The 22,449-nt window shown below is 37.7% G+C and overlaps 1 protein-coding gene across 1 annotated transcript in view; it reads left to right on the plus strand.

Moving 5' to 3' along the window:
- LOC119580166 (splicing factor 1-like) overlaps nt 1-22,449 on the plus strand; it is a gene marked incomplete in the record, with an annotated part of 59,112 nt that overhangs the window by 1,888 nt on the left and 34,775 nt on the right. Inside the window, 2 exon segments of the mRNA XM_037928139.1 lie at nt 5,938-6,069; nt 6,880-6,955. Coding sequence (XP_037784067.1) covers nt 5,938-6,069; nt 6,880-6,955 — 208 coding nt within the window.

Here is a 22,449-nt window from a genome sequence, read left to right on the forward strand (position 1 = left end):
CCACAAATTTACCAGTAACTAGCCATTATACATGGTGCACATTTCTTAAATTTTCACTTATGAAGTATTTATTATTGTCATTTCAGGTGCTATATATTGTATCCTGTACAAAAATTTCCAACACGTCAAGATAACAATATTAATTAATATCCTTTCAGTAGAGTTTGAAAATTTGTGTTAATAAACACCCCATGAAGATTTTGGTTAAAGTTACCAAGAGTGACGAACTGAGATAGAGAAAATTGGACATTGCCATCCTGTAGAGCATAAAAAATAGAGTAGGAAGCAATATAGTTGAATCTGCAGCGGCCTTATATTATCTGGGAAATGACAAAAATAGGCCCCGCAGAACACCGCTCTGAGGCTAAGTCCCCATCCATGTTTACCTTGCGAGAACCAAAACAAATGGGACGTGTAACTCATTAATGCGATCTCCCAAGTAGTCCATGTATTACTACGCGCTTGTGAGAACGATTATTTTGTAATTAACAGGGCCCGTTTTTCCAATTTCATATATTTAATGGATTCTTTTACTTTTATTATTCATCTTTTACATGTTTTGGTAATTATTTACACTATTTTATACAGTATCATTATGCGCCTGTGTGTTTGCCATCGGAAGATTTGACAGGCCGTGCAATGTCATTTCGTCGAGAAACGCTGGTGAGTAATGCTTTATTTCGAGTGCTGCGTTGATTCCGGGTCATTTTGAAAGCCATATTGTGGATATACAAGACAAATAGACATTAGTCTCTATCACAGCCTGATATTTGAACCCATCAAGTGCCCCAAATGGTGAAAAAAGTGATTAGAAACCAAGCAATTGTGACCTTAGAAAGAAGCGAAGAAATGTTCGGTGTTTTGCAATATAAAGGTATGTGGTTTAACCCTAAGGGTCCAGGGTGTGTAGCCCCCTGGCTAGGCGTATATATTACCACGGGGGTCCAGGGAAATATATAGATCGTAGTGTATAAATCCCACAGGGTTAAGGTTAGGTTGGTTTATTGGTTAGGACGCAATGTACGATTACCATGGGGGATCTGGATTATGTAAAATCCTGTAGATTTTTGCCGAACGACGGGTTTTATTCCCGTAGAATTTTTTGAAAACTGGCGCGTCGGTCTGTAGACTTTCAAAGATGGTGGGAACGTCCGTAGAGTTTCATTAGCCGATTTTAATCGTATTTTTGTGCTTGTTTACTTCGTCGGGCAGTGTTTGGCTTGGGTTTTCGAAAAATTGACTTTTTTACGTTTCATAAATCACTTTCTTTGATTTCTGCAGGTTCCTATTATTCTCTGGGAGGGTGTGTCGCTCTCGGTAACAATTACCAAGATTTGTAAACTCTTGCCCTCAGTCGCCTTCCATAGAACTAACTCATCAAAAGGAATTGGGGCAGGCAGGGGTAGGGCCTTCTCTTTCCCATCTGAAGGGGAGTATGGGCAACACCCTTACAATAAACTATTGTGGAAGAGCGATTCTTATTTTTGGTCAGTACACGAACAATATCCGAAATAATATAAACATAGCATGTATATCAGCCGCTTCCCCTCTCCTTTGGTAAAGTCAGAAGTTTCCATATTTTGAGTATGAGTATACTGGTTTATTAGATGGTGAGCATACCCATGATCCTTTAATGCGTGGTTTGCATATCAGCTGTTGCTATTATGGAATTTGGTTTATTTAATTTAACGGATGATGAGCATGTCTGCCATGCAAAAAGTGTCGAGCACTACTGCCACAATTTCCCATCATATTCAATATCCTCAAAAGACAATTAAATCACCTGCACCCTCTTTTGCTGTTATATTGGTCGTGTATCTAATGAAATCTGAATGTGTTACTTCTGAATAAGAAATGCTGTAATTAGCACTGATGGTTATCGATATCACATGTGTAAAATGTTTTAAAAGTACCAACGAAATTCACACAGTAGTGTACAACATTTTAAAATTCCCGCTCAATTCTTCGTGCCCTCTCGTCTGTAAACTGGGCAGATTGATTTGTACAGAGTAGGGAATTTGAGTTGCTGTAAATACTTGATATGATGATGGTATTATTCTTGTATTGTTATATTCTTTTATTGAGAAACAAAATCTCCATGTAAGTTTATTTGGAAATTTTCTACTTATAAAATGAAGATATTAGAATAAATATAACAAAATAAAATGGCATCATTGTTTTGTTTACTAAAAGTATGAAAGCATATCGTGTGGTGATTTTTATAATATTGACACTTGTGTGTCTAATAACTTCATTATTTTTGAGTTGCGACAAAAGTACATAGAAGACAAGTTTCTTGGATTTAATTGCCCTGTACCATATATATGTATGTATTATTATATATATATTATATATATAATATATATATTATATATATATATGTATATATATATTATATATATTATATATATTATATTATATATATGTATATATATTAATATATGTATATGTATGAGTATATATATATTAATTATATGTATATGTATATATATATGTATATATTATATATTATATATATGTATATATATATGTAATATATATATGTATATATATATGTATGTATATATTATGTATATATATATAGTATACATATATATGTATATATATATTATGTATACATATATATGTATATATATATATATATATATATGTATATATATATATGTATATATATATATGTATGTATACATATATATAATATATATATTATAATATATATATTATATATTATATTATATGTAATAAAATCTTAACATAAATGTATATATAAAAATACCTAAATATACACACACACACACACACACACACACACACACACACACACACACACACACACACACACACACACACACACACACACACACACATACACACACACACACACACACACACATACACACACACACACACACATACACACACACACACACACACATACACACACACACACACACACACACACACACACACACACACACACACACGTGTCTCTCTCTCTCTCACAGCTGCACACTCTTGAAGGTATTTATGAGGTTAATACTCTGAACATTCATTGTGGCGACCCGCCATGTTCGGAGTAGTCTCGTGCACATGCTAATGTCTTGTGTAGAGAAGTGTTTACTATCTCAGAAGTGCTTTGCAGATACGCTCGTCATGAGAAACGAGAGAGTAGCTTTATTTATGAAGTAAACAAACCTCATGTGATCTTGTATATGCGCATTAGTAAATCCAGCCCCAGGCACTACTATAGGGAAATTATATATGACAATAAGGCCTGGACAGTCAATATTTTCATCATCATATATCTGATAATCATTTAAACAGCCAACAATCTTCATATGATAGTCCAGATAGGAGTGCATCAGTCAATTCATTGGGTAAAACAGTATGGTGTTTGTTTGACACAGCCTTATTGTGCAAGGTAAACTTTGCTTGTAATGGAGAAAATGACATGAAATGAGACACTTTGCAGTTTGATAATGAGAAAGTTTGGAAAATTTATAGTGGATGAAAATCAGGTGTTCAGTAAAAAAAAAAAAAAGTTTTTTGTGCTGAATCTACATATTTTTGTTCTGGAATTTGGAATACCTTAACATAACCGATAACCCCCCTATCCTGTAATGGAAGACAAAAACTCCCACATATTCATGGCAGGATATAGCACACTACCATAATGTTGGAGTGCCTGATGTCTGTCCTACTCTATATGCTGCTTTACATATTGGTGGATTCTTAGTTACCATGGAATTTCCTTGGTCCCATTCATGCAATCCCCTGCTATTGGGGCCAAGATAGTGGGGTTTTGGAGAGGGTTTCCAAGGCACAATTTCTATATATATGCAGAGTAGAGAGTAAGAGAAATCCATAGATTCCAATATTGCTGTGATCAGTCATGTGAAGGTATTCTGAATATTTACTGATATAAGAATTATTCTGCGCAGTCAAAGAATAATAACAAATGTGAAGGAAATAGGTTGTGATGCAAGTTAACAAAATCAGGTGGGGTCTGGGGCAGAGCACCCAATAGGGAAGTATGGTGATTAGATAGGGATCTGGGGATAGGACACTGCTCACATAATATGCCTATAATGAGCATGTAAGTGTTACATTGCGACCAAATTTTTACAGGTGAAAGTATATATATACTGGCTAGGGAAATATTGCAATTTTCATGTGGCATAAATGATGGGAAGAAATGTCAGACTGTGCATTATCCATAGGTAGATGGGAGAGGATCGTAACCTACAACATCAGCCATCTCATCATCATTTTAACCAGTATTTCTGAAGGAATCAAGAGGGGAATGGCTGAGAATCCTCATGTAATTAATGTTTGATATGATGTTTAAATAAAGAAGGGAAATCTGTTGCTTTCTAGCCTTTGGTTTTAAAATCTTCTAGTCCTGAATCTGCATTTCTATACTGAGATAAAGTTGCCACTACTCTTAGACTCATTATCTATTGGGGAGTTAGTAGAGGTTGCTAAATTACTCATGGAATGTTAATTCTTCTGTCTGATTAGTATAATAAGTGTTTGTGGAAATATCTGTCTAAACTTTTGCAAACTAAGAACAAAAGTGACCTACTTTCTGTGTAAGTTATCATATACCATGAGAATTATAACTATACATATATAGTTATTGTTGATATGTACATAAAGATTATTTGAATGTTATTAATTCTAATAATAACATATGATGAAGTAAAATATTCCCAAAAGTCAAGGAACAGTATAAACAGATGAAATAGGGCAGACAAGTATTTGACTCATTGGTGACTAAGCACTTGTTGAGCCATCTATGTGTATATAACTGGTCAGGTTCATAAGTCGCAGGACCTGGAGCTGATTCACCATTCACCACTTGCCTTTTGACCTGGCAACACACTTGTACTCAGTTGCTCATTAAGAAAACTTTTATTGGGCAATAACTTTATCTGTTGCATTCACAGCATTTTCAAAGGAAGACCTCCAAATGATACTAGCAGTAATATGGAGAATGTTTGAGTTTTAAGTGAAATTGATGGGACTAGGAATACCACAGTATAATGATAATGGTGAAGACAAATGCTATGTTGTGACAAAGACTACTGCTGAAATAATCTGGAGGTGCATGTGGTCCTAGTTTCACAAGGAGTTACCTGTAGTCTGATAACTTTTTAGTATTTTCCTATACTTTTGGCATCTTTTTTCTTTAACCTCATTTTTAAAATTTCTTTTTGGTCCTCTTTTCAACATCAGCCATATTTTCTATATTATTGTATAGAAAGTGTTTATAATAAACCATAAGTCTACTAAAAAAGAAAGCACATATATAAGCTCCTTGTAGAACTAGTTGGAATATACCTTTTGGATATAACTACTTTAGTATTGGTGATAACTTTGGTATTCAGAATTCTTGTCAGGGTAAAATTTCCATTTTGGCTATATTGTACAAGGTAAACAGTAGCCATAAGGAATCTACAAATCTTTGAACTTTTGAACATAATGCAGTTTTCAACTATGGCATAATTGTCACAAATAAAAAACAAAAATAAATAGACCTAGCATTAGGTGCAGCAAGTCACCTTGGCATGGGTGCTTAGTTTCTGTAGTGCTCATGTTATCATATTTCATAAAAAAGCCAGTGTGGATAGTAAACAATACAAAAGAGGAATAATGTTTGTTTCCATTGTATCTTGTCTATATATGTTTTTGTTTGTACAATTGCTTTGAGATTTTACAAAGGGATAGGGTTGAATGTTATAGTTGCCTATAGTTTACTAAGAAGTAAATTTTCTAATGTAAAAAGAGTGCTTATCATGATTGAAATAATATTGAAGAAAATTATCTTATTTTTTTATTTACTTTTCTAACAACATGAATGACAGTAGTAGCTATCAGTTAACAATGCAACCTGTGTTATGGACATTCTTTAATTTTTTCATTATTTCATTCTAGGTGAGCGAGAGGAGAGAAAGAGAAGAAGGAAATCACGCTGGCAGGGAGATGAGAAGGACAAAACATTCATTCCAGGCATGCCAACTGTGCTCCCCAGCAATATGTCGAAGGATCAGGAGGAAGCATATTTACGTAAGTCACTACGCTTTGTTCCCCAAAGTGAAAAGTAAAGGGGATTTTACAGAAGGTTTTGGCGGTAACAATTTTTTGCCAGATGTGGTTGCACAGGTCTCTGCAACTTGGAAAGCATCAGGAACTTCCTGTTCAGCGTCGCATCAGCTGAAGTTGTGATGGAGATCCTAGAGGCCCTCATCTAGAGCAGCCATATTTCTGTGAGAAAAGGATCTCTCAGCTGCCAACTACTGTACTCAAGCAGATGCTGAGGTGATGGTATCACACCATTCTCGCCTTCTACACTTATGCAAAATGAGCCAAACCCTTATGTGTTTCTGTTGCTGAGTGGTCTAAGTTTGTTTGCAATTGTGTGAAAGTCTTGAGTGTATGTGATAGTCAGGTGGATCTCTGATTGTAGTGAGTGGATGAGATGATTAACCATGATGAATATTGTAGCTATGGGTAAGTTAACTTTCAATGTTATAATGAATATATTTGTTTACAGCCTAACAAACTTAACTAATAAATAGTTCTTTCCCTGAAGTATTACCATCGTGTTCATTTCCAGGTTAATTCAAGATTAAAGAAAGTATTTATATTTTGAAAGGTATAAGCAACGAGACTCAGCTTTCAAATCATGAGATGCAATTAGTCATGTTAGTTTTAATAACAATGAATGACATCGATGGGTGACAGTATCAGTTGACTTGTTACTCATACTTTTGAAGGAAAAGTTAACCATGAAAATCCTTCCTCATTTGTTATATTAAAGTACACTGTATTGATTGAATTTTGGGCATTTTTGCCCGCTAACCCGCTCTATTACAGTGCAGCTGCAGATTGAAGAATTAAGTCGCCGTCTTCGCTCCAACGATCTGGGCATCTCACCTAATCCTGAAGACAGGTTGGCACTTCTCTCCTAGTTAACTCCCGTCCAGGTGAACTGGAGCCACCCCATTGGCTTGTGGCACCCTGTCTCCTGTTCCCCCGTGGCCACACCACTGGGCCAGGGTCAGGCTGGGCAGCACCAGGTTTTACACACAGTACCTATTAAAGTATCCTTCAGGTCTTTCTGTCTCTTGTGTCCTATATAACACTTGCCATCCCTTAGTTTAGCATGTTATCATGCTCATGGATGGCTATATGATGGGTTACCAGGGAAGGTAGGAACTTAAGTTAGTTGGAGACATTGTCCAGGTATGTACCTTTTTCTTCTTGAGTGGCATGAAATAGGTTTGAGACTAGGGTTGTATCCACTTGAAAATACATTGAATCATGTGGTGGACAACATGAAAGAATTCAGTTGTCATTCTTTGGTGACCTGTAGTTCTTCCATTTATAGAACAAAGATATTACTTGATTCCTCAAAGTAGAGTTAAAATAGTATGGGTATTATGTGCACTATGTCTCCCTCAGTATAAGCCCTTCAGTCTCAATATCAGCATGTACATAACTTGCCTGATGTTTCTAGATGCTCTTTGTTAATGAGAGCAACAGATGCTACACATTCTTTTTATATATACAGAGCATACTTTTTGTTTTGTTTTATTTATGATTCAAATTTACTCTTTCATTGTTAACCTTATTTTATCCTATTTAGTTTTAACCATGAATCTTCCATACACTAAGGAGAAGCAGGGTAAAAGTTTATTTGATTTATTTCATTATACTTTTTATTATTGCTCTTAAGATTTAAAGTTTTACAAGCTCCGAGAAGGATGTTTTATATTTTGCTGTCTTCATTTGGTAGTAATATATTTTTGCTGCCAGTTGTTGAGATCAACAGATAATATTTTTATTTTTTTACTTTGTGGTAGATGGTCGGGTCTTTTAGAATATGATGTAGCAGGAGGCAGACACTGCAATGCTTCAGTGATAATTTATATAATCTGTTGTTGCTTAACACACTGTCTGCTGTTTTGGTAATTCTGCAAAGGCTCACCCACATGTACTCCTTTCTTAGTTATGCAAAGTTTATTGCAGATTTCCAACCTGCAAAACTTCCAGGACACTAACCCCAACTTCTGGATGTTGACCCCCCTTTTGAACAGGTCATGCTATCAGATCACCTCCTGTCTTAATACTTGATAATGATTTTATCTTGTTGATGCAGGCACCAATGTGATTAATGACAGTTTTACCATTCATGCAGGCTGTTATTAATTAAATTATTTTACCATTTAATGCAGGCTCTCTCCATCTAATCCAGGAATATAAAGAGAGAGATTTTTTTAATGAATCCTTTATCCCTGTGGACCCTGGGATAAAACTTGTAGATATAATCCTTCTTGGTTGGTGCATAGATGAATGTGGGTCTTCATCATTTCGTTGTAATGATCTGCTTTATAGGTCAAATGCACAGCTGGAATACAGGTGCTTAGCATACAGTTGCATGGAGTGTCCATGAATACATCTCTCCCATTTGGGTGAATGTGCTATTTTGATAGGCAGTCTTTAATTACATCTTCCCCTCAGGTTTTATAATATCAGTAGGAAGTTTTATATTGAAGCCTTTTATGACTGTTCAATAAGGGATTTTGATATATAAGGGAAAATAAACAAAGTATTTGTTATAATCTTTGCTGGTCTTTTCCCATAGTCTTTAAAGTCTTTTCTTGCAAGATCCCTTCCTAGTTGTATCTTCAATTCTTGTCTGTCTTTCCTTTTTAATATGCTTTCTTTTCCCGTGTTTGAAATTTTGTTTTACTTTTTGTATTCATCTTTAAGCATTTTTGTTTAGACTGAATGCAAAATTTTAATGAGCTGTTACTCTGAACTTCCTTTTCTTATATTTGATTGTGGTATTGAAACTTTCACTCTTACTCTTGTTGTCATTGGCTAGTAGAATTAATTGAACCACTTGCTGGCTTTTGCAGTTCTTCAGATGTTTACCATATTAATTTGGAAAATAAAATGAAATATTTATAGATAACAGGGTCATACGTGAGGTGCTTTTAGAAAGATTTAAATTATATGTAAGTCATTGATGTAGTATCATGTTCCAATCCGTTGTTCCTACATTTGATAATCTTTACATACTGAACTCATTCTACCTTGATATTAAATGTTACAATATAATATTACTATATAATTTTTTTTCATCTCTTCTCTCTCTCACATTTTCTTCTGCCTGTACCCTCTTCCTCTACCCCTCTTACTCTACCTCTCTCCCTCCCTTTCCTGCTCTTCCTCCTCCCTCCCTCTCCTCTATCCCCTCCTTCCTCTTCCCATTCCCCTCTTTGCTCTTTCCCCCTCCTCTCTCTCTCTCTCTCTCTCTCTCTCTCTCTCTCTCTCTCTCTCTCTCTCTCTCTCTCTCTCTCTCCCTCTCCCTCCCCCTCCCCTCCTCCCTCCCCCTCCCCTCCTCCCTCCCCCTCCCCTCCACTCCTCCCTCCCCTTCCTTCCTACCCCCTCTTCCCTTCCTCTTTCCCTCTCTCCTTCTTCCTCCCTCCTTCTCCCTCTCCTCCCTCCCTCCTTACCCCATTCTTCCCTCTCCCTCTCCCTCTCCCTTTTTCCCTCTCTCTTCTCTCTCCCTCTCCCTCTCCCTTCTCCCTCCCTTCTTCCCTCTCCCCTTCTTCCCTCTCCCTCCCTTCTTCCCTCTCCCTTCCCTCTCCCTCCCCTCTCCCTCTCCCATCTTCCCTCTCCCTCTCCCTTCTTCCCCCTATCCCTTCTTTCCTCTCCCTCTCTCCCCCTCCCCCTCTCCATTCTTCCCTCTCCATCTCCCTTCTTCCTTCTCCCTTCTCCCCTCTCCCCTCTCCCCTCTCCCCTCTCCCCTCTCCCTCTCTTCCCTCTCCCTTCTTCCCTCTCCCTCTCACTTCATCCCTCTCCCTCTCCCTCTACATTTGTCATTATTATTATTTTTTTATCCAATGTACTAACGTCAGTATTGTGAAAAATAATATAAACAAAGAAAAAGGAAACTTAGGCAGAATAGTGTAATATTACTTCTACTTGTTTATGCCAACAGAGTGAAGCTTGCCCAATGGGACCAGCCTGTACCAGATTACTTTTTTTATGAAATTGAATTTCACATTTTCTTTCCTATTTTCTGTGTGGGATTTAGTTATTTTTTTGTTCATATACCCTTTTATTTATAGATATTTTAAGGGGGATGGACCAGCTGTAAATGCTACTAATATATGCCTTTATTATAATTTTATCAGCTAAAAATATTTATATCCCAACTATTGGCAATGGTTAATCAATCTTTTTATAGAAAGCAAGCAGTAATTTTGTGTTCATTATTATCTTGTAGTTTGAATACTAAAATCATAAGTCTCAGAGATTACATATTTCTTAATTTGCCATTTCTTTCAAACACAGGATTGGATCAAGGAAGTTGAGAATACATGCTGGAAAATGTCTAAAAGAATCTAATCATTATTGTTTCACTGCTTTTCCTGAAAAAGGCACCTGAAACATTACAATTCAAAGTAGTCTGCTCTTTTGAAGAGTTGCTGCTTACAGGCTGAAATGCAGATATTGTATAACTCCCAAATGTATTGTGTCTGGTTCTTAATAGTTTCTATCTGGCTAAGTAAAACATCATTTTTTTAAGCATCTTCATTCTATACTCACAGGGGTAAATATTACCTTTTTTTCTCTTTTCTTTTCTGAATTAGTACGTAATGTATAGCTGATAAATGAAATCACATAAGACCAATTACACCATTTCATGAATTGAAAATAGATTAAGAAATTATTCTGGATGCAAGGTAGATTATGGGAAAAAGAATTTTGAATAACTTTTTGTTTCCTTTATCATTTTGAAGGCACACACTAATAAATATTGTTCATGCAGTATCTTCCAATTCCAAAGCTACTAAACTATAAAAAAAAAAATTGAATTGGGTATAAGAAATGTCTTCTACATGAATAACTTGGTTCTCATGCCTTTGTGTACATTTTCATTCACTCGTAGCTTAGGTAACCTCTAGACTGGTTTTGCTTTATTTATTTATTTTTTTGAGGATCCTTTTGTTCATATTTTCTTTATTTTATCATGGTTATTTTTAATATGGCAATTTTATCAGGTGTCTAAAGGAACTATAAGATGCTTTCTATATTAGGAAAAGTCTTTTTAAGGAGAGTATGCAAGCAAGTGAAATAGCTGGAGGAATATGGGGTGGAAAGGGTTTTCAAATAATTCATGTGAATTTAAGATACTTTGGTCATGTCTGATAACAGACAGTTGTGAGGAAGAGTAGTGAATTACTGATTGCCTTTAGATTTGAATACCTTGTCAGACCTGTCAAGCTTCTGTTGTATTTATTACAGAAATTATTTATCACACACACACACACACACACACACACACACACACACACACACACACACACACACACACACATACATACATACACACATACATACACACACACGAATACAATTAATGGGGTATGGCTTAAATTTGATTTAATGTAGAGACCTAGGAATCAACTTTGAAAAAAGATATTGAAAAATGTTACATTATTATAGAATATGTTGAGGCAGTTAGAGTATGTAGGAGGAATGGGCAAATCAAGTACAAAGGCAATTTGACTCTGTATTACCTGAATAGACTAATTTGGTAGAGGATAGCTGGCTACGAGATGTCTGTCGGCCCCCATGGCTCGGGAGCTGATCCCAGCAGCGAGAATAGCCTCCTTCTCCGGGACTTTGCTAGGTCCCAGAAAATGAGGATCTCTGGCTCCTGGTACCAGCGCTCCAACTCGCATCGCTGGACTTGGTACAGCGATACGGGTACAGTGGCCAAGGAGATCGACCACATTCTTGTCAGCACGCGATGGAGGATCCTCCAGAACTGCAGGGTTTACCGGAGTGCTGAGTTCTGTGGCACCGACCATAGGCTGGTTGTGGCTACCCTGCGGGTCCACTTCAAAACTCCCCGTCCCTCCAGTGGCCACCCTAAGGTGTTTCACTTGGACAGACTAAGGGAGGAGGAGTGTGCCCGTGGGTTCGCCACGGCAGTCTCTGACCGATTCTCAGAAACCAGCAACCTGACGGATCCAGTTGCTCTGTGGGAGTCCTTCAAGCGCGTAACACTCGAAGCAGCTCAGGAGTCCATTGGCGTACGCCCAAGGACAAGGCAGAATACCATCTCCCTGGAGACATTAGAGGCCACTGAAGCGTGTCGCAAGGCTCGGCTGAATGGGAATCAAGTCTTGCGTCGTTCCATGGTGCATAGGGCTCGGACACTGCTGAGAAGGGACAAGGAACAGTTCATCAGGAATCTTGCTGAGGAGGTCGAAGGCCATTTCTTGGTATAGCTGATAAATGAAATCACATAAGACCAATTACACCATTTCATGAATTGAAAATAGATTAAGAAATTATTCTGGATGCAAGGTAGATTATGGGAAAAAGAATTTTGAATAACTTTTTGTTTCCTTTATCATTTTGAAGGCACACACTAATAAATATTGTTCATGCAGTATCTTCCAATTCCAAAGCTACTAAACTATAAAAAAAAAAATTGAATTGGGTATAAGAAATGTCTTCTACATGAATAACTTGGTTCTCATGCCTTTGTGTACATTTTCATTCACTCGTAGCTTAGGTAACCTCTAGACTGGTTTTGCTTTATTTATTTATTTTTTTGAGGATCCTTTTGTTCATATTTTCTTTATTTTATCATGGTTATTTTTAATATGGCAATTTTATCAGGTGTCTAAAGGAACTATAAGATGCTTTCTATATTAGGAAAAGTCTTTTTAAGGAGAGTATGCAAGCAAGTGAAATAGCTGGAGGAATATGGGGTGGAAAGGGTTTTCAAATAATTCATGTGAATTTAAGATACTTTGGTCATGTCTGATAACAGACAGTTGTGAGGAAGAGTAGTGAATTACTGATTGCCTTTAGATTTGAATACCTTGTCAGACCTGTCAAGCTTCTGTTGTATTTATTACAGAAATTATTTATCACACACACACACACACACACACACACACACACACACCACACACACACACACACACACACACACACACACACATACATACATACACACATACATACACACACACGAATACAATTAATGGGGTATGGCTTAAATTTGATTTAATGTAGAGACCTAGGAATCAACTTTGAAAAAAGATATTGAAAAATGTTACATTATTATAGAATATGTTGAGGCAGTTAGAGTATGTAGGAGGAATGGGCAAATCAAGTACAAAGGCAATTTGACTCTGTATTACCTGAATAGACTAATTTGGTAGAGGATAGCTGGCTACGAGATGTCTGTCGGCCCCCATGGCTCGGAGAGCTGATCCCAGCAGCGAGAATAGCCTCCTTCTCCGGGACTTTGCTAGGTCCCAGAAAATGAGGATCTCTGGCTCCTGGTACCAGCGCTCCAACTCGCATCGCTGGACTTGGTACAGCGATACGGGTACAGTGGCCAAGGAGATCGACCACATTCTTGTCAGCACGCGATGGAGGATCCTCCAGAACTGCAGGGTTTACCGGAGTGCTGAGTTCTGTGGCACCGACCATAGGCTGGTTGTGGCTACCCTGCGGGTCCACTTCAAAACTCCCCGTCCCTCCAGTGGCCACCCTAAGGTGTTTCACTTGGACAGACTAAGGGAGGAGGAGTGTGCCCGTGGGTTCGCCACGGCAGTCTCTGACCGATTCTCAGAAACCAGCAACCTGACGGATCCAGTTGCTCTGTGGGAGTCCTTCAAGCGCGTAACACTCGAAGCAGCTCAGGAGTCCATTGGCGTACGCCCAAGGACAAGGCAGAATACCATCTCCCTGGAGACATTAGAGGCCACTGAAGCGTGTCGCAAGGCTCGGCTGAATGGGAATCAAGTCTTGCGTCGTTCCATGGTGCATAGGGCTCGGACACTGCTGAGAAGGGACAAGGAACAGTTCATCAGGAATCTTGCTGAGGAGGTCGAAGGCCATTTCTTGGTAAATGACCTTCGCCCTGCCTACCAAGCCCTGAGAAAACTGAACCCTAAGCCCTCCTCACAGATGACTGCAGTCCGATCAGCGGATGGACAGATCATCTCAGATCATGTTGGGGTTCGTGAACGTTGGGCTGAGTATTTTGAACAGTTGTACCAGGTGGATCCTCCAACAGTTAACTTGGATGCAAGCGATGTCGCAGTGCCTGTGCCGGACCCACCCATCAGCGAGGAACCTCCTACCCTAACAGAGGTTAGGCTGGCGATTTCCAAGCTGAAGAGTGGGAAAGCTGCAGGCATATGTGATATCCCTGCTGAACTGCTAAAGGCTGGGGGTGAACCTATGGCTCGGGGCCTGCATACAGTCCTGACTGCCATTTGGCAGTCTGGTACCATTCCCCCTGACCTGCTGAGGGGCGTGGTCATCCTCTCTGGAAGGGGAAAGGGGATCGATGGGACTGTAGCAACTACCGTGGCATTACACTGCTCAGCATACCAGGCAAGGTTCTCGCTCACATTCTTCTGAAACGGATCCGCAACCACCTACTGAGGCACCAGAGACCGGAGCAGTCTGGATTTACTCCTGGCAAGTCCACAATAGACCGTATACTAGCGCTTCGAATAATTGTGGAACGCCGTCGTGAGTTTGGTCGTGGGTTGCTTGCAGCCTACATCGACCTCAAGAAGGCGTTTGACTCGGTGCATCGGGAATCGCTATGGGAGATCCTGAGGCTCAGGGGAATTCCGACACAGATTATTGGCTTGATAGCAAGCCTCTATACTGGTACTGAAAGTGCTGTAAAGTGTGGTGGGGGTATGTCGAACTTCTTCCCTGTTAATTCAGGGGTGAGGCAAGGCTGTGTCCTTGCACCCACACTTTTCCAACACTTGTATGGACTGGATAATGGGCAGAGCTACTCAGCCAAAGTCAGTGCGGAGCAACACTAGGCAATATTAAGGTCTCAGACCTTGACTTTGCCGACGATGTTGCCATCCTATCTGAGTCCCTTGGAGTCACTTGTGGCGGCTCCTTGATGCATTTAGCATAGGCGAAGCCCCTAGCTTAGAGGTCTCCGGACCAAGACCAAGATTCAGGACTTTGGGGGCCTGTTAGGGGAACCCGTTCAGTCGATCCATGCTTGCGGCGAGGACGTTGAAGTCACAGAAAGTTTTACATACTTGGTAGCGTAGTCCATATCTCTGGGTTGTCAGACCAGGAAGTCAGTAGACGGATTGGTCTGGCAACAGGAGCCATGAACTCGATCAACAAGAGCGTTTGGAGATGTCGGTACCTATGCAGAAGGACCAAGCTGCGTGTCTTCAAGGCCTTGATACTTCCAGTTTTGCTCTATGGAAGCGAAACCTGGACGCTATCCAGTGCCTTGGAGTCTCGCCTTGATGCCTTTTGTAACAAGTCCCTTCGCCGGATCATGGGGTACAGTTGGCAGGACCACGTGTCCAACCGGCGGTTACACCGTGAGACCGGCATGGGACCTGTTACTTGCATAATCCGGGATCGCCAACTCAGGCTATATGGCCACCTAGCTCGCCTCCCTATGGACGACCCTGCTCACCAGGTTGTCTCTCTGCGAGACAACCCTGGGTGGAGGAGACCTGTGGGACGTCCTAGGAGATCATGGCTTGGGCAGCTCGACGAGACCTGTCGTGAGGAACTAGAGATGGGCCGTGTGCCTGCCTGGAGACTCGCCTCGAGGGATCCTCGTGGCTGGAAGCGAAGGGTGGATGCGGCCATGCGCCCCCGTCGGCGTTAGCCCCTTGATGATGATGATGATAGTCATAATCTGTACATAATCTGATACACCCATTACCATTACACTGTTATAAAAAAAAAAAAAAACATAACTAAAGAATTGGCACAAATTATAACTACCACTGCACAGGTTTATAGTATCATAGCTTCTAGATGTTTGGTAACTGTCTTATATTTATTTTGTGTAGAGTAACATAGTACCATGATTTTAAGATATTTGGCTCATTACTGGCCGTATTTTGGAAAACTTGCAGATTTAGAATTTGCAGTAACACTGTATCTGTTCATTAGGTATATGTATTAGCAGATAGTAAGGTTTCTCAATCTGCTCTCTCTATATAAGTTTAAGCATAAGAATAGAAATTTTTATGCTAAAGATAGTCAACATAGGGAGAAAGGCATGAATTGTTCAGATGTTCGCTGATGATAATCTATTTTTTGCTGCTGTTATGATTTTGATTATCATAATTAATTGTCATTGTTATCATTACTAACCCTGTTTTATATATATATATATATATATATATATATATATATATTTATATATATATATATATATATATATATATATATATATATATATATATATGTATATATATATATAAAAGAAAAAAAATTGTCAAAGGGCTTGGTGACATTGACATATCGTCATGAAAAAAAGTATGCTTGAGGGCTGGGGGTGATGGGAATTTACTGTCATGTGAATCAGCTGAAGGCTAGGGTGATGGGAGTGAGATGATACGGAGTCTGTGCAAGGAAAACATTCTATAACCATCTTAATCCAGCATATCAAATGACATATATAGGCCTTGGAGCATGGCCAAAAAACAAAAACTCTTACACAGAAAGAGAGGTAATAAGGTTGCAAAGGGAAACGCAAGGAGTCTTGACACTCACTGCCCTCAAGTGTTTGGGTGCGCCTGACTTACAAGCCACATTTCTGGGACATTAAAGGAACCCTAATGCCTGGGTTTTTGGCCACTTTCGGGCAGTGAAGTACCCAGATCCAATAGGCTAATAATTATTGATTATCGATAACGATTGCGGTGACTGTGATGATGATTCATTATTATTATCAATGTTAATATTATAATTATTTTTTTGTTATTAGTGCTATTTTATTATTAATTTTATTATTATTGTTATAGTCGTCATCATCATCATCATCATCATCATCATCATCATCATCATCATCATCATCATCATCATCATCATCATCGTCGTCATCGTCATCGTCATCGCCATCGCCATCGTCATCGTCATCGTCATCGTCATCGTCATCGTCATCGTCATCATCATCATCATCGTCGTCATCATCATCATCATCATCGTCGTCTTCACCTTCCTCGTCTTCACCTTCCTCGTCTTCACCTTCCTCGTCTTCACCCTCCTCGTCTTCACCCTCCTCGTCTTCACCCTCCTCGTCTTCACCCTCCTCGTCTTCACCCTCCTCGTCTTCACCCTCCTCGTCTTCACCCTCCTCGTCTTCACCTTCCTCGTCTTCACCTTCCTCGTCTTCACCTTCCTCGTCTTCACCTTCCTCGTCTTCACCTTCCTCGTCTTCACCTTCGTCGTCTTCACCTTCGTCGTCTTCACCTTCATCTTCTTCATCTTCATCGTCTTCATCTACTACCTATTTTGAATACTCCCTACTCCTGCTCATATTCTTACTACTGCTCCTACTGCTCTCACATGCCCCTGCTGCTGCTGCTGCTCCCATATGCTGCTGCTGCTGCTGCTGCTCCTCCTCCTCCTCCTCCTCCTCCTCCTCCTCCTCCTCCTCCTCCTTCTCTTCATCTTCATCTTCATCTTCATCATCTTCCTTCCCCTCCCCCTCCCCCTCCCCCCTCCCCCCTCCCCCCTCCTCCTCCTCCTCCTCCTCCTCCTCCTCCTCCTCCTCCTCCTCCTCCTCCTCCTCCTCCTCCTCCTCCTCCTCCTCCTCTTCATCTTCATCTTCATCATCTTCCTTCCCCTCCCCCTCCCCCCTCCCCCCCCCCCCCTCCCCCCTCCCCCCTCCCCCTCCTATTACTATTACTACAGCTACTACTACTACTACTACTACTACTACTACTACTACTACTACTACTACTACTACTACTACTACTACTACTACTACTACTACTAGTACTACTAGTACTACTACTACTACTACTATTGCTACTACTGTTACGACTACATTTACAATTACTATTACTATTTTTATTATTCATGATTTATTTTAAAAATCGATCTTAATTATAACACTTGTTATTCATCATTAGGAAGAATCTATAACAGCAGCTGATGATGGTAGGAAAGGGTGGCTTTGAAAGGAAATGCAAGACTAATGGAGTTGGAATTGAGGTGGAGAAGATTTTTGATCAGATTAAAATTGTATGAACAGGGCTTAATGTATGTTAGTCTTTTGGAAATTGTTAGGAATATGAATAGTTTAGTGGATCAGTAAATAGAGGATAACCCATAACAGGAAAAAAAAAAGAAAAAGCATTAAAGATGCTCTTTTATTGTTTGTCCTTTTGGCTTTTCTTGATGTATGTTTCTTGTTAATGTGTAATTGTTTTGTATGTTTTATTAATTTCTTTCTTTTTGAAAATTATCAGTTTTTCCTTTCACTTTCTTTGTTAGTGTTTCTAGTATTGCACTTGCTCTGCTTTATTTCATATTGTCATCATCATTGTCACTAGAAATTGGAGATATGGTGCATATTGAGCTCTCTAAATCGTGTGGGAAGAGGGAGAGGAAGAGTGAGAAGTGGCAAAAGCTAAATTTATAGATGTTAAGGATCAAGATCAGTTTTTAATGGGAAGGCTGTCATATTCTATAGTCAGTGTGGAAATGAGGAACCCTTTGACTTGTTGCTGCCAAGGGAGCCAGTAAGTAAGAGAGAGAGAAAGAGAGAGAGAGGTAGGTAGAGAAAAAAAAAGACAAGACAAAAGATCTATTATTTTTAGAATTCTGTTTGAAGAGGATATTGTTTACTGCCTTTGATTTGATCTACTTTTTCATTTTGTGAAATCTGATTATCTTTTTTATTTTTTTTTATTAACATTATTATTGATTTTAATTAATAATCATTTGTTGAATTTAGAAAATGTTCTTTTGGGGTAACTATTTTATTTACTGTAAGATACTATAGTCTGTTCAGTCTGGATATATAGGACCACCATTCCCCCTTTGGCCAGTGCAATAGACAAACAAGAACTATGCTGGTGAAAAGGGGCATCATTTGACATCTCATTCACGAGCTGAGAACATCTCATGATAATGGTGAAAGTACAATAACAGTTTATTATTAATCATCATACTTTATGCAACCCTGCCAGCTAAACTGGTATTCATGTCTCAAAAGTAATGGGAAAGAAAATCTGATTATAATATAAACTTTCCAATCACACAAGCGGGTATTCATTGACATCTGGGAAATGTAGTTATGAATTGCTGAAAACTGGAAACTGCAGAAGCAAACACTATTACTAAAATTCTGAATCAGGCTTTACTATTATTATTGATATTATTAACTCTATTATGATGGGATTTTCACCCCCTGAACCTGAGCCATGCACTTGGGATTGTGTGGTTAGCCACTTGAGTAAAAAATTAGAGGACACATTTACCTGACTGCGCATTTGCCAATGGCATACACAATTTTCCAGCATTTTAGATAAAAACAAGGCTTTAGTTCTACATTGGAAGTGTCATTACCAGAGCTAAACAAGCGAGTAATTGTTTAGGGTGCACAAATTTAAGATGGCTGACTGCATGCAGTGCTTACCAAATGCCATTCAGCCTCCATTTGTTACTGCAAGAAAAGATGCATACCATTAATATTGAGTTATTTATTATGATACAGCCCTGCCAACCATGTGATTACACCCTGGGAGGGGGTGGACTTTTCAATATATCCAGATTGCATGTACTATATTTTACTCAACATTTTAAAGCCTCATTAGCTTGATTACACTCTAATGCTTACATGCAATTCATTTTTACTAAATCGTTATCAAGAAGAAGCAATATAAACTAGAGGATATGTAAAAGAATTGCCTTTTTGATGTAATTATTATTATTATATCATTACATATTAAATTTCGGTAATATTGTAAGGTTCCTTTGTATAGATATTTGTATTCATTTTGGGAGTAGTTGTGCTGGAATGGTTCCTCTTTTGAAGTGAGGTTTAATGTATGAATGTTTTGTTTTACTTGATATCTACTATCTTATTCAGAATTAAAGTTAAAGGGGTCCAGTTGTTTCAGAATAACGAACCAACTTTTATGCTGATTCTGATTGTGTAAAAGATAAAAAAATTAAGGAGCTTTAGAAATAATTGACACTTGGTAGTATTTGCCCCTGTTTGTGTGAAAGTTAGGACCAGATCCCTGCACTTCTAATAATTTTGTTTTAAATTAGTGAAGCAAATCTCTCCTAAATTTTCATAAATACTCCTTACTTGCCTGTACCCTTGGAAAGTAAATTACCTGCACAAGATCCACAGTACTCTCCAGTATTATAGCCTGGTGAGGGCTTTGGGATGTGGTTCTCTTGCTCTTTGCTGTAATGATGAAAAGGTGAAAGTATGGAGATTTAACTGAAATTGCTTGCAACACATTTATGTTGGTCCCATCTTACTACTTTGGGAGGGCTGACTCTCAGTATTACAGTGTTGATACAAAGTGGATTTGAAAGGACATCAATGATGATTCTTTCAGACTGCTGAATAGAGATGTCAGTCATTAGATATGCACTGAATATTAATGATACTGAAAATAAATGCTGTGGTACTCAAACTTACCTTACAGCATATGCTAATGAAGTTTATTGAATTCAAAATTTTTGTTTGTTTGAGGTCTTTTTTAAGCCACTTTCTTGATGATATTAATTTCTAACTGCCTGTGTCTTTTTCATATTATGCATTGATCATTACACATATTTATATTCATTAAATTCAGTGAGTAAAAATTCCTGTTTTGTGTTTGTGTGTTGAAGTTGCACATAGGATATATATGGGAAGAATCTTGTTTTACACATCTTGTGTAACCTCTGGTAAGAAGCCAAATATTTCTCCATCCATGTCTGGGGAGCACTGTAAACCCCCTTAGTGTACAAAAACCACCCACAGCATTGACATGGCTTCTAGATGCCCACATAATTTACTTTACTCTCAGTAGGATTTCAAATTCTGTCATAATTAGATTTGTAAATTGCTTTTATTTCCTTTATCAAATTGTATTAGCTAATAGTTTAAATCACTGTAGAATCAGCTGTAGCCTAATACTGGATATTTAAAGCAGAATTTATTTTTCTTAATGAGGGCAAGAATGTATAAGTGGGCATTTAGAAAACGGGTAGCTCTTAACTCTTTGTTTGTGTGGAATCTACCCATAATCTGTTCATGTTGTCCTCATAACTAAGGGAGTAATCAGACAGGTTGCCATTGACTTGCCTTTAAGCATATTAAGGCAGGTTGATGTTTGATGTAATTCTTGAATAATTAAGCAAATGGTCATTGATGTGCCTAATATGGAATGGTCATGTAGGTGGCCACTAGTTTCCTCATGATTGATTGTCAAATGAGTCAGTGACTACTGTATTGTTAAGCAGGATTTCATTGTCTCTAGCTTGATAGAAAATCATGCAGGAGATCTGTGACCTATCTCTTGATGATTACCATGAAGACAGTCGCTGACTTGTTGCACGGCGAATAGTCAGGAAGAATGATACAATTTTATTAGTATAGAAAGATTGCTAGGGAGATTGACAAATGTACGATGCCAATAGTTAGGTGGGGGGGTATTATTTAGAATCTCAAAGTGCCTTATTTTCATGCCAATATAATGCTTTAGTTATCTCTGAAAGCAGTATGAGTAATGCCATATTTAAGGATTTATTAAGATGTTTTTTGTACTTATATCAAGATAATATTAAGCTATAATTACAAGTTATATACATATAGATATACATAAACACCCTCATATATATATATATATATATATATATATATATATATATATATATATATATACATATACATATACATATAAATACACATTTATATACATATAAACATATATACATTTATATACATATATACACATATACACATACACATATACACATATATACATACATATACACACATATACAAACATACACACATACATGCATACACATATACACACACATATGTATATATATATACACATACATATATATATATATATATATATATATATATATATATATATATATATATTATATATATATATATATAAAATACAAATATATATATACACATAGACATGTATGCATACATTATATATACATATTTTTGCATATATATATGTATACATATGTATACATATGTACATATACACATATATCTGTATATGCATATATATTGTATGTAAATATAATTGTATATTTATATGTATATATGTATATATACATATATATTGTATGTACATATTTATACATGATATTTACATTGATGTGCATAAATATACATATATAGATGTATGCATGAATTTATATATATACATGTATGAGTATATGTATATGTGTATGTGTATATTTATGTATATATGTATGTATAATATATACATATATGTATATATATATAAATATATACATATATGTATATATACACACAAATATATACATATATGCATATATACACATAAATAATACAAAATTATGAAAACATACCATAAAAAACATATATAAAAC

Source organism: Penaeus monodon, chromosome 13 (assembly GCF_015228065.2).
Source record: "Penaeus monodon isolate SGIC_2016 chromosome 13, NSTDA_Pmon_1, whole genome shotgun sequence".
Lineage (NCBI taxonomy): Eukaryota > Metazoa > Arthropoda > Malacostraca > Decapoda > Penaeidae > Penaeus > Penaeus monodon.